Genomic DNA, 16,310 nt, shown 5'->3' on the forward strand with positions numbered 1-16,310 from the left:
AAAATGCCCCTCAAAAAGCTGTACTTCAAACACTTGTTATACTTGCAGGTGTATTAAGATGTAAGAAGTAACTATTCTCCCAATGAGATACTTATTTACCCCAGAAGCCCCTCCCCTAATGTAGATGCTAATAGACTCTCAGAGAGTATAACTTTTTCTTTCCCCGCTTTCCATTTTCTTATATAGGATGCCAGTCAAAGTCCTCAGCCTGCTGCCCTGAAGCTCTAGGACTTCTCACTCTGTCTAAAGAAACATCCTCCCTGCCTCCCCCCCCCCACAAAGATGCTTATGAACTTTCACTTTCACTGCTGAGTCAGCTTGCTACGTTGGTCATTAACCCAGAAAGCATGATTTTTTTCCTTATCTACTTCTGTCTTCTGGGTACCTGCTGAAATCTGCAGATGGTCTGTTCTGTTACTTTTCTCTCTCCAACTCAAATAAAGTTGTTCTCAATTTTCCTTTTAATCCCGTTTTATTTCTTTTATATATGGGATTTAAGAACCCATAAAAGGTACCCTGTGCTCCTTGGTCAACCTACTACCAATGAAATAAGTATTAAACGGATGCAGGAACAACTCCAAGAAATTAGTCCTCAAATAGTATGTAAGGTTTCCCTTCAAAACATCTCTGTTTCTAAACCAGAGAAAATATCACCCTCGTTCAAAAGGTATAAAATAAACCATGTTTGCAATAATTACAAAAGCTGTCAAAATTCTCCTTCAGCAACCAGGGGCAACTTTTGGGAAATCAGTTCAGTGATATATCAAAGTGTTGTCAGACAACACTGTGGGAAATCCCCTTTAACTGGATAGACTGAACTTATGTAGTTTCAGTTTCAGTTTAGAGAACCCTGTTGGAATTTCCCCGATGTTAGCTTATACAAAAAGCTATCTGCCAGAGAGCTGGGAGTGCAAAGGAAATTTCCAGGGCAGGCTATTATTGCTCAGAAACACGCACAGATAAATAAGGGGCCCCTACGGGTTTGCACTCTTATCAATTCCTCTTGGAAGCAGCTTTCTTACCAGCTCTTGCTCCAGCTCCTCAATTTTTGTTAAGGTAAGACTCGGTATGGGTGGCAAGAGACTGTTATCGTTTAGTTTTTGAAATGTTGTGCTGGATTAGCCCTATTAAAGATTAAATCACAGTGTTATTGGAGGAACAGAATTTCATATCTGGCAGCGGAGTGTTTATTCAGTGTCATTTTTGCTGCCTGATAATGGGTAGGGACTGAACTGAAGGCTAGAAATGCCTTCTAGCTATTCTCCCCCCCTCCGCCGCCCTCTAGCTATTCTCCCCCCCTCCGCCGCCCCCTTGGCTCCAACCTCTTGGTATCCCTAATTGCTACTTAGAACAGAGATTGCATCCAGAACAATGGGCAACCTCATAGATAGTTTTCGTGAGGAAGAGCAAGGCGTGAGTTGCAAAGTAAAATGCTGAGGAGGTCTGAGACTGGGGCCTCCAGCCCCCTGACACAGCCCTGGCCTAGTGGGGGGAGGAATTCTCAGAGAGCAGGGCTCTACTCGCCTGGGCAGACTGGTCTTAAGAGGCCTCCCTCCCTGGAGCTTGGAACAAACTCACAACTAGCACATACACACACACACACACACACACACAGAGAGAGAGAGAGAGAGAGAGACAGACAGAGAGAGAGAGAGAGATATGCTAAAGATTCTAAAGACAAAACAAGAAAGTGAGACTCTCAGCAGTTAGAGAGATAGGATGAGCTATGCAAGGCAGAATAATGAATTTAAGAACATGGCTGAAGAACATTAACTATACAGTGACATCAGAGATTTGGCCAATTAAAAATAAAATGATCGTGGTTTGAAGTTTGGGGCTAATCAGGGACAGTCATAACTATGTAAAATATGTTTTTTTTAAAGTACAGCTTCAAGAAATAAACACATGGAATTTTTTTTTATTTTTTAAAATATGTGTTGGCCTTTATGGATTGGGGCAGTAAAGTAGTGCAGTTCTGTCATCCAGCTGAGTAAGAGAAAAGCAACAAGCGACAAGTAACAGGCAGTCACTCCAGGGAAATCAGCAGGTGTAAGCCAAGACAAAGTGGCCAGCCAGAAGCCAACGGAAGGAGCCAGACACAAACTGTCAGCAGGTCGGCTTGGGCTATGGGTTTCCTGTGTAGGTCAAGTACTTAAGAGGCTGTGGGGTATGCTGCTACCGGTCTTTGCAGAGATAGGAGTTATTGCTCTTTGCGATTTCTTTCTGTTTTTATATTTTTTTTTTATTTTTTAATATCTCGGAAACTCAGGCAACTCAACATGCCATTTGTTCAGGGGTTCAGTGGGTAAAATGCCTTTCCTTAAACACTGGAAATTTCAGGCCATCCATTTCTTCCCCGGCAGACAAGTAACATCTTAGACATGACCCCAGAGATTCATATGCCAGAACCCATGTGCCTCATTGGCAACACCGAGGAACAGCTAGTGGCTAACCAGGAAGCCCTGAAGATCCTGTCTGCCATCACAGAGCCAGTCGTGGTGGTGGCAATCGTGGGCCTCTACCGCACAGGCAAATCCTACCTGATGAACAAGCTGGCTGGGAAGGAGAAAGGTGAGCACCACTCCCCACACTTGCTGAGTCCCCTCTGTCTACTCGGCTGTCCACATCCAGCCCAGGGTCTGAGCAAAGTTAGGAACCTGGCTGGGCACGGACAGCTAATGTGTGAGCCACAGCAGCTGTCTGTATCCTCTGGTAGATAAAGGGAAGCTCTCTATCTGTGACTTAGCATGTTTTTATTCCCAACAACTTCTGGGAAAAGCAAAATATGTTCCCTTTATATGAAGTAAAACATCAATGAAATAAATTCAATGAAATAGATTTAAACTACTAAACTTTTAGAAGCATGTGATCATGCTTTAGGTCATCAAATCCCAACTTTAAGTCCTTAATATTATTTGCCCATTCCTCTGCTGCCATTTAGATCGTCACTTGTCCTGTCTACTGCCTTGTCATCTTCTTTCCCTTAAATTCTCAAGGGAACACATGAAGTCCAGATCCCCTCTCCCATCACGCCTGCTCACTTTGCTTTTCAGGCTTTGCTGTCGGATCCACTGTGCAGTCTCACACCAAAGGGATCTGGATGTGGTGTGTGCCTCATCCCCAAAAGCCCGGCCACACCCTGGTACTTCTTGACACTGAGGGCCTGGGAGATGTGGAGAAGGTAAGGAGAAAGGATTCTGTTTGGATTGGCGTTATCATCTCGTGTCTTTAAACGCTCTTAGTGAAAGAAACTCCCTTCTCCCCACCCATTAACTTGGTGTTTCTAGTTGATCTGAACATGCTTTTCTCTCACTTTTAAAACAGTCAGATCTTGGATACGAGGAGTGAGAAATAAAGCAGAATCAGCGCTGGGGTGGGTGCAGGGGTGTGGGATTACAGGTGAACTAAGAACGTCCGAAGTACTTAAACACAGTGGAATCAAAATCACCATCACAAACCCAGTCCTGCAGAGAAGACGGGCTAGTTAGCTGGCTACTGGTTAGGTCAAGTTGCTCAACTCATGCCTGTAGTACATGTTTCTCCATAGTTTTGACAAAAAGAGGAAGTCTCTCCAAACATTTTTTTCTTTGTCCTTCCCAACTCGTTGCATGAACAGTAGAAAAATGGGCATTCTCTAGTTGAACACTGGTACGCTTTTAACACATCCCTCATTACGAACAGAACGCCTCAGTCCGCAGCGCTTTACTTTTTTCTTAATGTTCCCTTCATCGTTGGCTTGAATCTTCCAGTGTCAAGTCCTACATGAACTTGGGGAGAAGTGTGTTTATGAACCAGTGTGAGCTGGTTCTGGGACATAGCTAGGTCTTTCTCTTGAACGTCCATTGTGAAAGAGCTTTTGCTTGTTTGTTTTTCTTTAATTTTTTTTTGATTTGTCAAGATTCAACGAGGACAAGCCATAATTTGAGCTTGATTTACTCATCTGCAACAAGAGACAAATAGTTATAAACCCATTCCACAGCGTTGTCTTTGAAAATGCAAGCTGCTTGTGGGTAATAATACATAATATATCTGATAATATATTGTATTATATATAATTATATATATCACACTTATAAGGCAGGTCTGTTTTGTCCCTGTAAAACTTGAGTTTTAAGTATTTTAAAATATAAACATAAACACTTAGATATCCACTAACTTTATTCGTTTTGCAACTATCTCAGAGTCATTAGAAGATTGACTAGTGAGTTAGCATGGGTAGATCACTATAAAATTGCCAAAGAGAAAAGCATGCAAAATACATGCCTACAATTTTTGTTTGTTTGTTTTGTTTAATGTTGGCATATCACCGTTTTATTTTTAGTGCCACTTACCCAAGAATGCCCTGACACAGGACTCCAATTTGTTCTGATTTATTTCTAGATTGATGAAAAGAATGATACTCAGATCTTCTCACTGGCCATCCTTCTCAGTAGCACCTTTGTATACAACACCATGAACAAAATTGACCAGGGAGCTATCGACCTACTGCAGTATCCTTTGGTGATCCAGAACAAGACCACACTAGAGAAAACATGCCACTGGTGTGCCCATGAGACCTTGTAGACTCCTAACAATTAAAATGAGAAGTTAAGGAGGAGGTTCAGTCAGTGACCCACCTGTCACACCAGGACATGAGTTTGGATCCATAGCAAGCACATAAAAAGCCAGCCGTGTGAGTGTGCACCTGTAACCTCAAGGGTGGGGGTGGGTGTGGACAGTCAGAGACAGGAGGATTCCTGGAGCTTCATGCCATTTAATCTAACCAATCAGATAGGTCCAGGTTCGGCAAGAGACCCCGTCTCAAAGAACAAGAGTAATAGAAAAAGATACCCAATACCAATGTCTGGCTTCGAAAGATATGTACATCTGCACACACCGAAGAGCACACACACATACACAGACGTGTATCCATCACATACACTAAAGTATGCTGCAGAGTAGAAACACAAGAAAAAGAGTGCTCGTGCATGTCACCTACGCAGTGTTGATTGAGCTCAGTGCAGAGGGGAAGAAGAGAGAGGATTTCTGGAAGCATAAGCTGCAGCCCCGCTTCTGCCAGCTTTCCTCAGCTGTGTCTCAGCAATGTGACAGAACTCACAGATCTGCTCCAAACAAGAAACTCCTCTGGCGTTAATGAAGCTGAGGAACCTGCTGACGTGAGCTTCTTCCCAGACTTGGTGTGGACTCTGAGAGATTTTTACCTGAGCTTGGAAACTGACAGACATGCCATCACGTCAGATGAGTATCTGGAAAATTCGCTGAAGCTGAAACAAGGTAATGGAGCTTCAGTTTGGGAAAAAGAAAGAAAAGTACCCAGGAACTTATCTTTTTATAGGCAGCTAAGTATATTGTTTTCCATATTTACCCACCCAGCACTTCTACAAAATAATAATGAACATTTAATTGAGAATGTGAACTAATAGATTCAATATTAAATTTCATTAGTATTCCGGTATTGAACACATTTATTTCCTTTCTTTTGTTTCCTTCACTAGTTAATTTTTAATCTTGGTGCACCATTGGGGAAAAGGATATTTATTTAAAGTAAATAGATTAAAGTTATATTCTAGATAAATCCTGTATTTCCTTTTGCAGGTAGTGATGAGAAAACCCAAATGTTCAATCTGCCACGACTCTGCATACAGAAGTTCTTCCCAGTAAAGAAATGCTTTGTTTTTGATTCTCCTACTCATGGAAAAAAGCTTTCCCAGCTCCAGACACTCAGGAGTGATGAGCTAAGTCCAGATTTTCTGCAGGACCTGTCAGAATTCTGTTCTCACATCTTCACCCATTCTAAGATCAAGACGCTTCCTGGAGGCATCCAGGTCAATGGACCCCGTGAGTACTTTTTAAAGGCTTTTCTTCCAACGCGTCATAAAGTATAAAGGACAAATAGAGATTCTTTGTTGATGAATTGACATGACGGAAATCCAATGTAGCATGCTAACAAAGTTACAGTAGGTGTCAAGCACACCACTAGTATTATTTTAGTAAAACCTCAAGGTTAAATCAGATTTAATCATAAGAATGAAGACAACAAGTTAGAGAAACTCTAACCATTAACTCTTGAAACAGATTAACTCATGTGGGTTGACCACATTTCCACAATATATGTTGGATTTTTATTTTATGACACAGTACCTAATTTGCACAAGATAAGATAAAATAAGGTAAGAAAAATACATACATGTTCAATGTAGAAATAGAATTTGCTTGGTACAGATGTTGAACAAAATCCCGTATTGTCTAGAATCTTGAAAGATGTCTATACAAACTCCTTAATGCAGTTTATCTTAAGAAGCCCATGTTTTAGAGCTTGGCAAATACTCTACTGTGAAAAGGATTTGTATTACCTTCATGCAGAAGCTGAAAAGTAATAAAAAAAAAAAAAGGAAAAAAAGGGAGTTTTGATAAAGAATAAGGCCTGGATTACAGAATCATATTTACAGAAGAAATTAACATGTACAACCTTAACCATGATAAAATAAAACAAAGATAAAAATAAATGAAATAGAAAACTGAGAGAAAGAAAAGTGAAAGGGAGCTTAAAGAAGCAAGGACCTAAAGCATTTTAATCAAATTAATATCCATGACTTTTATATGATCATCTTATTTCTTTATGGGGAGGATAAAAATGCAGGCCACCACGTAGATCTTGAGAATTCTTCTATTTTCTTCTTTCAACATGGACAATCTTAGGGTTTTGTTGTTGTTTTTTTTATATGCTTTTCCTCAAAGAAAGAATGACCCGTGTACTTGATCACATAGTTATTCAAAGAACTCCTCTAGGCCACTTGAATACTGTCCAGAATGCTGAAAAACTTCAGGCAATACGTAGTTAGCATTTTCAGAACAAATCCATATAGATTAGACTCCTTTTCCACAAATGAAACAGACATCTCTTCCTTCTCTGAAGGTCTGGAAAGCCTGGTGCAGACCTATGTTGATGCCATCAACAGCGGAGCTTTGCCCTGCATAGAGAACACGGTGGTAACCTTGGCCCGGAGAGAGAATTCGGCCGCCGTGCAGAAGGCCATCACCCACTATGACCAGCAGATGAGCCAGAGGGTGCAGCTGCCCACAGAGACCCCCCAGGAACTGCTGGAACTGCACAGGGCCTGTGAGAGAGAGGCCATGGAAATCTTCAGGAAGCATTCTTTCAAGGATGAGGACCAATGTTTCCAGAAGGAATTGGAGGTTATTATTTTCTCTGTTTGAAAACATCAAATGTCAATAGAAGGCAAGAATACTTCTGCAAATGGTAAAAATAGGACTAAGTAAAAAAAAAAATCAGTCTCCACTAGACTGGAAAATGATGACAGTAACTTATGTGGCCTTGCTATGAGTTTATTTGGCAAAGGAGCAAGCCAGAAAAGAAACTGGCTGCAAAGATCTTGACATTCACACACACACACACACATGCACACACACATCTGTACTAGGTTATACTTATTTTTAAAAACCTTGACTTTATTTTACTTCGCTAAAAATCATCATTAAGAGAATGTTTAGTTTTTATTGATCAGACAGGTAGAATCGCCTTTGCATCTACGAAAATACAATGAACATAGGATTAATAGAATAAGCAGCTACTGTAGCCAGTGATTCAATTTCACATTCACCTTGAGGTACAAAAGCTGAAAAAAAAATTGTTGTTAAATAGTTGGTTGCATTTAAAATTATGGTGCAAGTTAGAGTTCTGCAATCATAAAAATCCATCTAAGGGAGAAATAACATCTTGAGAAAAGAGGTTTAAGTACCTTCAATTGAGTTCAGTGGGACACACAGGCACATTGCCACACACACACACACACACACACACACACAGGCACACACAGACACACACATACAGAAGGGATTCTGTAGACATGTAGACGAAGGAGAAATGATGGGAGAAGGTAATGATGGTAAACATGAGTAAACCTCACTGCATAAATGTAGGAAAATGTCAACATAAAAATTAAAAAAAGAGAGTTCTCTACCCACAGGAGTTCTTTCTCAGTTTTCCTTAATAAAACAACTTAATAAATCTGCTCTTTAAAAACAAAGAAACTTCTAATGCCAATTAATGTAACTTTTCATAGAGTATTATTTTTACAACTTTTCCAGCCTTGATAAGTATGTAATCTTGCATACATTTCTCTAAGTCTCTAAGAAAATAAAATGTAGATTATTTTGAAAAGCAATTCTCGGAAATATTGAAGTGTATCTAACATCTCCATGGGTTTTGTTTTTTGTCCATTTAAAGAGCCTACTAAGTGCAAAGCAGGATGAGATTTGTAAGAAGAATATAGAGGCTTCTGCAAACCACTGCTCAGCCCTACTTGAGAGTATTTTCAAACCTCTGGAACAAGAAGCGGCACAGGGCATCTATGCTAAACCAGGAGGCCACAATCTCTTCCTTCAGAAGATGGAACAGCTGAAGGCACAGTATCGCCAGCAGCCAGGGAAGGGAACACAGGTACCCTTCATCACAGTACGCGTGAGGGATGTGCTTTGTCTCTGCCTGTGAGGTACTCCTCCGCTGCCTGAACATGCACTTGATACAGATGTCATAGCAGGGAGCTCATACTTCAGCGACAGCTATAGATTAAAGCAATGCATCGCCGTGATCATTAGATTCCTATTGTAGCCATCAATGTTCGTGAGCATCAAAGGGACTGATTAGGATTACACAAGACAGAGTCTCAAGTAGTGAAGCCAATTTAAGGAAACAATCATTTATTGGCTTAAAGGTCTTTTATTCCATATATAGATACATTCCAGAGGTCAAATGATGTAATTCATTTTTCTTATATTTATTTCTTTCCAACCCCTACTTCGTTTTTCTGACTGTTAGCTTCATTTTCAAGTCCTTCGCCACCGACACACAAACCAAACATGCCTCTGACATGTTCCAAAAGTTTAGCTTGCCCTTAGAGATTTACCAGTCAGAGGAGGGAAGGCATATCTGCTCCAGCACCAACATTAGCATTTTAAAACACCCAAACGTCAGTGTTCATCCACCCGTAAATAAGACTTTTACCTGTAGCAGCCCTGGGTGCTCTGATGGCCCAGGCCAGCATCATTCCCATGGGTGAGGATTGACGGATAGTCCCAGCATGTAAAGGCTGAGCATTCCCCAAAAGGGATAGTGGAAGAGGAAATAATGACATTTTCCAGATTGCAGATAGCATTTCCTAATTCTAACAGCATATTTTTGGGATTCCCAGGCAGAGGAAATGCTACAGCAGTATTTGAAGGCTAAAGAACCACTGAGCAATACAATTCTGCAAACAGACCAAGCTCTCACAGCCAAGGAAAGGCAGAGGAAAGGTGAGGAGAAAATGGAAGCAATGCATGATGTACAATAAGGTTAAAATTAACACGGCCTGAATTTGCAAGGGGAGAACACTGTCCTCTTCCTACAGACTTGTCCTTTCCTTTCTCCTCAGAGGAACGAGAGAGAGCCAGCGCTGCAAGGGCTGAAGCACAGAGGCTGGAGGCGATTCGCATCCAGGAAGAGCAAAGGAGAGCAGAGGAGGAGAGACAGTATCAAGAGAAACTGAGGCAAATAGAGATCAACAATGCAAACTTCAAGGCGAGTCAACAGAGGATCCAGAAACAGAGGCTCCAGGTACTTGTGAAGTGTTTCCCCTTAGATGTCACTTGGCTACCTAGTCTCTTTCCCACCTGTCAAGGTGACATTATGATGACCCATGGAGAGAGGCAGTCTCACATGATAGCTGAAGGTGAGAACCCTTCAGCTCAGGCACCACCTTTTACCAAATGTATATTCACGCAAGCTGTCTCTTCCCTCTGTCCTTTGGTGCAGTGTAGAGGCAGGAACAATGTGTTATTATAACAACATATTATTAGATGTGTTATTATATATGAAATTATAATAAATGATCTAATATTTGCTATTATAATAAATGATCTAATATTTGTGTTTAGAAGGATGTTTGGCACAGAGTTATTAAAAAGAAAGGAACCATTTCTTGATCACAATAACTACCTCTTGATCATGGTGGGCTTTTTGTTTTTCATTTTTTACATGAGGTTCATGTTCTGTGTCTTCTGCTCCGTCTTATCTTGATTATTTCTGTTCCTCGTGGTTGTTACTTTGCAGTTTGTTTCTTTAGTTTTATCAGCACGCAAGAAGCAATAGCTGTTATTTAGCAGGTACAAAGCCCTTTGTATGCATTCTCTAATCTAATCACCATGAAGCAGAACTATTGTGTCCCCAGCTCTCATGTGAATCCCCCCATATACTCCAAATATTGGTATCACACGGGCTTGCAAATGGGATCTTCAAGCATTGTTGCTTCTGCAGAGATGCTGTAAAATTCCTAGCCATCCCTTTTATAAAACTGTCCCTACCCATCCCCAACTTACCAGTACATCTACAGGTAGCTTTAAGAGCTACTCTAACATATTTTTTTATATCCCAGTGCTTTCCTGAAAGGCAGAGTAGACAATCGCTTCTGCCAGTCAAAGTGTGGCAACCTGGACCTCAGTCTTCAGCTAGGACACAGGGGGCCGCACTCAGCATAGAAGGATGGTACCTTGACACTCTGGGTACAGCCTCTTCTTGTAGAAAAAAAATATATGACACTATTACATGTGTGAATGAAAATTGAAGTGACTGAGATTGCCAAGGAAGTTTTTCGATCTGAAGAAGGGTGTGTTGGGATGGAATTCTAGAGACAGTAACTTTCTGAGATTGGAACATGCCATGCCTGGAACTAGAGGGGAAAAAAAAGAATGAAAAGTGCTAGAAGTAGGCTGTATATGTATGGATAGAACAGAGCTCTTCAGGAATTATCTATTGCTGCCATAGATTTACGTAAGTATAGACAAGCCAATGGGTTAGAAATGAGAAAAGAGTTTGATCACAGTTTTTTTTTCATTGTTGTTGTTTGTTTGTTAAGTTTATTTGTTTCTGTTTATTGCATCTTAGGAAGAGGCTGAGAGGATCAAGGCAGCACAGGAAGCTGAATTCAGAAAACTTCAAGAGCAGCTTCAAGCCATGAGGGAAAGGAGCCACCACTCATCAAATGACTGTATCTTACTCTAATACACCAAAACCCAGGACTTCCTTTTCTCATTGCTTCTCATTGAAGACGCAAAAGAACAAGAGACTAAAGGACCTGAGGCAACCATTAGTACCGAAGCTCCACTGTCCCCTGTGCGACTGCCATCCTTATTGCAAAGTCTTTTAAGTTATTCAGGAGTGTTAACCAAGTGGAACTTGACCAACATCTTGAATTCCTGCTGGTGGACATGGGAAGGAGGTTCTAATGAGAACTTAGAAACAATGCGTATTTCTCATGTGGCTAAAGGCTTCTAGTCTGTGGGCAGTGGGCTGACTCCTCAGTACCATCCGTTGTCCATCTGCATGTTCTTGCTCTCCTTTTCTTTGGGAACCCAATCACATTATAGTCAACCTTGTCAAATGCCCAGCTATCATGTCACTCATACTTAGATGTAGATTTGTTTCTACTGATTGCCTTCTCTACCACGTTCACATTCTGTCTTTTGTCATGTTCATTAAAGAAATTCTTCATCACTGATACTGTGTTTTTGATGCACAGAATTGCCATTTGGCTCTGTCTGTTTTCATTTTTCTTCCTTAAAGTCTACACCTGCCCATGCATTTTGCTCACTTTCTACAAGATTCTTAAACGTAGTAATCATACTGAGTTTAAATCATTTTAATATTTAAAATTTAAAAATGTAAGTGATTTCTGCTCATTCAGAGTCTACCTGGGTCTATTTGCTTTATCTCTTTAAAATAAAGACTACACTTGGTTTTTCTGTGTGTCTCAAAATTCTTTGAAGTAAATGCTGTACAGTATTGGTAACATAATTAAGATTTATGCTTGGGATGTGCACTCCCCTTTTGTATTAATATGTTTCTGACAAACCTTGGCTCAACGTAGTTGTTTAGCTGGAAATAGCCTTAGTTTGTTCTAGTAAAATAGCTCTTGCCTGTGTCCATCCAGAAGATAAGAGAGGGAGAGGGAGAATGACAGGGAGAGAGATAGAATTAATTGCTTATGTAAGTCTCATTCTGTTGTTCCAAAAAATGGAATAAAAATATAAAGTGCACTGAATTGATCCTGTATACCTCAACATTACATACTAAAATTCTTGCCCATATAAAATTTACATGTAATGGGACCGAAGCATCCTAAAAGAGGCAAGAAATGAAAACTGAGATGAAATGTAGCATTTTCAGCATTTACAACTACGTTGATTAGCATTTATTTTCTCACTTTAGATAAATGTTTACTTTCAAGCTTGAATAGTTACTGTTTCATTTAGAGTAGAAATAAAGTTAAATTAGCTTCATGACATTATCATCCAGATAGACACCTCAGAATAAGCAGAGAACACAATCTACAAGAATAGTCAACAAAATAAGAGTAAATTACTTCTGGATGATAGCGGTAGGGATTTTCATATACAAACTTAAATCTATGTTTCTATGTATTTATCAGTCATCTTTCTGTCATCTATCTGCCTATGCTATTTTAATGAAAGGATTAAATTATGTTAATAATATGAGTACTTTTTAGGGAATGGTGGGGTTGTAATGAAAAGAGAAGAAATGAATCAAAACTGTGAGTTTCATAGTGGCTGTTGGGGTAAAAGCAGGAGGAGCCAGCTCAGGTGGCCAAATGGCGGCAAGTGGTCAGATGTTGCAATGTCGTGCCTGTTTTCATTCACCCTCTGCACTTGACCCCACACCCCCTGAATCCCAGGATACATTGCTCTTCCTTGGGCATTCACCAGGGTCTGAAGCTAAGATCAGAGGTATGCAACCCATTATCATCTTCCTAAAGTGGGCTTACAGAACGAGAGACCAGGCCCTAAGCCTCTACAGAGCTACTGCTCTGCCGAGATTTCCTCCTAACTGCTACCTTAATCTCAGGTGTCTCTTGGCGTTTTCTGTCAGGCTTTGCAAAAATGAAAAGATGCTCTTCTTGCAGATGGTTTAGTTGTCAAAATGCGTACTTTGTAATTTTTTTAATATAGCCATACTTAATGTTCCAAAGGTCCACAATGCTATGGAATATATCAATCCCTTTGTACTATCTACTCATGAAAAATAACTGTCAGGTTTGCTCTTATTTCTTTATCTTGTGATTAAAAAATGTATAACTCGTGCATCCATCAACATAATATGCTAGAATTAATCTTATTAAGCTCTTTAAATTCAGAGTTAAAAATCTCTTCGATCTCGGTATCTCAATCTTCTTTTGCAGTAAGAACAAAATACAAAAGCAAGGAAACAAACAACAAAACCCTCATACCCTATAACTTTGTAAACTCATATATTCCTTCCCTTAGAGCTCAGAAATGTACATATGCAATACAACACATACAATTAAGTATAGTGGGATGTTTTTGGATCTGCCTTTGATATAAATAATGATGCAGAGGCCTTTTAATATTTTAAAGCTTAGGCCCATTTTGCTAGGGCAGTCTCCTAGGTAGCTATCTAGCTTAATCCAGCTAATCCTGGCCTTACACCCTGCCACATAGCTAGCTCTTCCTCTCTGCTCTGCTATGGTCTATTCATTCACCTCTGTGTCCACTGGCAAATCTCCCACATCTCATTTCTTTTCTCAGTCTCTCTCTTTCTCTTTCTCTACTCTCCATCTGATGTTCCTCCCTCCACTTCTACTGGATACTGGCCATCAGATCTTTATTACAGCCAATCATACTGATTCTAGATTAGTGAAGAAGAACAAATATTTACACAATATGAGACTGGTTGTGGGCCATACTAATAACAACACCAAAATCCTGCCATCATTTAATGCTCTGCTGGTACGGAATTAAAAATTGAATATACAGAGACACACCTTCACACAATGTACCCCAATACCTAAGGCTCAGAAAATAAAACATGAATTATGGCAGAAAGATTGTAACACAAAGAGGGCAGGACTCCTGCTGCCAGACAGTGTGCCCTAGATGGAACAGGAAAAATGCACCCAAGAAACCTCAACAATTTGGTTGACTGAACAAAACTGGTACAATGGCAACGTCAGATACAATGCTAACATGGACAGGGGTAGTGTCACATGATTCCATTCCTAAATGAAGAGTTTCAGAAAGTCAATGACTGCTTTGAAGGAGAATCAGTTTCTTGCACAGAAAAAAGATCACATAGTAGCCCAACCTCAAATGGGCACACACACACACACACACACACACACACACACACACACACACACATATATATATATATATATATATATATATATATATATATATATATATATATATGCAATGTTAAATGGACTCAGTAATATGTATATATGTGTGTGTGAATATGAATTAATATCCGTTTTGTACACTGCTGGATTCCAAGCAGGAGTACCAAGCTTTGTTCTTCCCAGCAATGACGGCTTTGGATTGTACCATCAAATTTACAGCCTCAGCCTTAACCGTCCACGGTCTTTTCAGCTCTCAAGTGTCATGACACTCTTTCCCCTATCCAAATTATTCATTTTACTTCCTATAATTATATGCTCTTGTAATCCTGGTAGAGATGATTATATTATTTGCATTTATGTTTATATGTTTGTCTGTCTCTGAAAATAGTCATCTTCTTGACCTATGAAAATATTCATGTGTAGAAAGAATACACATGAATAATATGGCTTTTTATAAATGGGCACTGACAGTTTGTTGGTTTTAGTTGAGTAGCATGTAAGCCCCCGATATAATCACAGTAAATACAATTTTGCTATTGAAACAGTTTTTAATTCTTTAGCTGTTTTGCTTTAACGGGTGGTACTAAACATTTCGGTCATACTGACAAATACCGTTTTCTTCTCTATATACAAAACAGCAAAACTGAGGTTCTGAAAGGATTGGTGTTACTATCCAGAATTAGATTCAAAGTTTTTGGTGGTCTTCAAACTTTTGTGATTTGTCTGTTATAGAACTACAGAAAGCCCAATTCAAATAGTTAATAAATGTAGAAGAAATGAAGTGTGTACTTTGCCCCTTGCCCTCACGTGCCTTCTAGGGTGACCCTGAGGATGATTCATGGATCTTTGCCCTTGCTGTACTTTTGAACAATAGTTTATCTACAACAGCATGAGCACCACCAACCTCCAGGTCCTGGAGCAGCTGCAAACTCCTTCCAAAGACGAAACCACCACGTTTCATTGAGCTTTGTAATGGCAGCTGAGACTTTCTTCTTCTTTGTGACTTGATTTTCTGAGTGAAGGAGAAATGCCATAAATGTGGTTTTAAGTTTGGTCAGCATGTTTCTTTCTGATCTTGTTTGATCTAATCAGGACTCTATTCTGTAGCTGGCAACAGACAAATGGTCCATGACATCCCAGAGAAGAGTTTGAAGCTGGTCCCAAGAATCAAAGCAAGACCTGGGCAGAGAAAGGCTCAGAAGAAGGCAGGATCTTCTAAGCCCAATCAGTTTTCATTGACATAAAGTTCTAAGAGGGATTGAGGTTCATGATACTGGGGATTGCTGTTTGGTTCCTGTGGGTTATTATTTAAAAGACACCAGTGGCTGGAATGTTAAATTATCAAGGAAATTTATGCCTCAATAGTAGACCAAGTCATGATAATACAATTAGTACTGAAATGAAAATGTGCTGAGTACTTTTAATGTCATAATTTCCCAAGACTTACACAGTCATGCTCCTTGTGGTGTGTTTTGACTGGTCTTTCCTAGTAAACATACATAGTTCATCAGACTGAAAGTTGCTGTAAATACAAAATCACAATGAAATCAAATTATTTTGTGACACTTAAATTATTTCATGCAATATGTTTTGCTACTGGATGAACTGTCTCATACTTCACACAAATTGAATTCAGACAGCAAATGATCCAGAAAAAAAATTATAGATACAGCTCTTCAGTAAAATCATCAAATCCCTCTTTTTATTTCTTCACAAGATAATCTTCTTCATTCTACAGCCTATGTAATGTGTTATTTTAATATTATAAAACTAATGTATTGTTTACAAACACATATAACTAATGGCACCTAGAGGAGATATCTGCTTCATTTCTTCACTCATTTTCCATTCTGTGAAAAATGTGTACTTGAAAGTAGGATATATATATATATATATATATATATATATATATATATATATATATATCACAGAGACATATTGTAGCCTTACGACTAATACGATATATGCACTATGAAGAAGTGAAAAAAACTCCAAGTGTATGAGGTTAATTTAGAGTGTGCAAAGACTTTTATGACAGTTGCTGCTTATATTTGGATATTACTTCTATATTGACCTCAAAGAACTTTTGTTTTCCTC

General features: G+C 39.4%; 1 protein-coding gene across 1 annotated transcript; it reads left to right on the forward strand.

Annotated features, from left to right (window-relative positions):
* The first annotated feature begins 886 nt into the window (after positions 1–886).
* On the forward strand, positions 887–11,799 carry Gbp5 (guanylate binding protein 5). The gene is made up of 11 exons (XM_055628341.1): positions 887–1,056; positions 2,364–2,571; positions 3,054–3,181; positions 4,381–4,490; positions 5,081–5,274; positions 5,596–5,838; positions 6,917–7,197; positions 8,249–8,461; positions 9,213–9,315; positions 9,435–9,616; positions 10,943–11,799. Exons 2-11 carry the CDS (start codon positions 2,382–2,384, stop codon positions 11,057–11,059), a joined length of 1,761 nt encoding a protein of 586 aa, XP_055484316.1. The 5' UTR covers positions 887–1,056; positions 2,364–2,381; the 3' UTR covers positions 11,060–11,799.
* Positions 11,800–16,310: the final 4,511 nt, after the last annotated feature.

This window comes from Psammomys obesus, unplaced genomic scaffold (assembly GCF_907164565.1).
Source record: "Psammomys obesus unplaced genomic scaffold, mPsaObe1.curated_primary_1811, whole genome shotgun sequence".
NCBI lineage: Eukaryota > Metazoa > Chordata > Mammalia > Rodentia > Muridae > Psammomys > Psammomys obesus.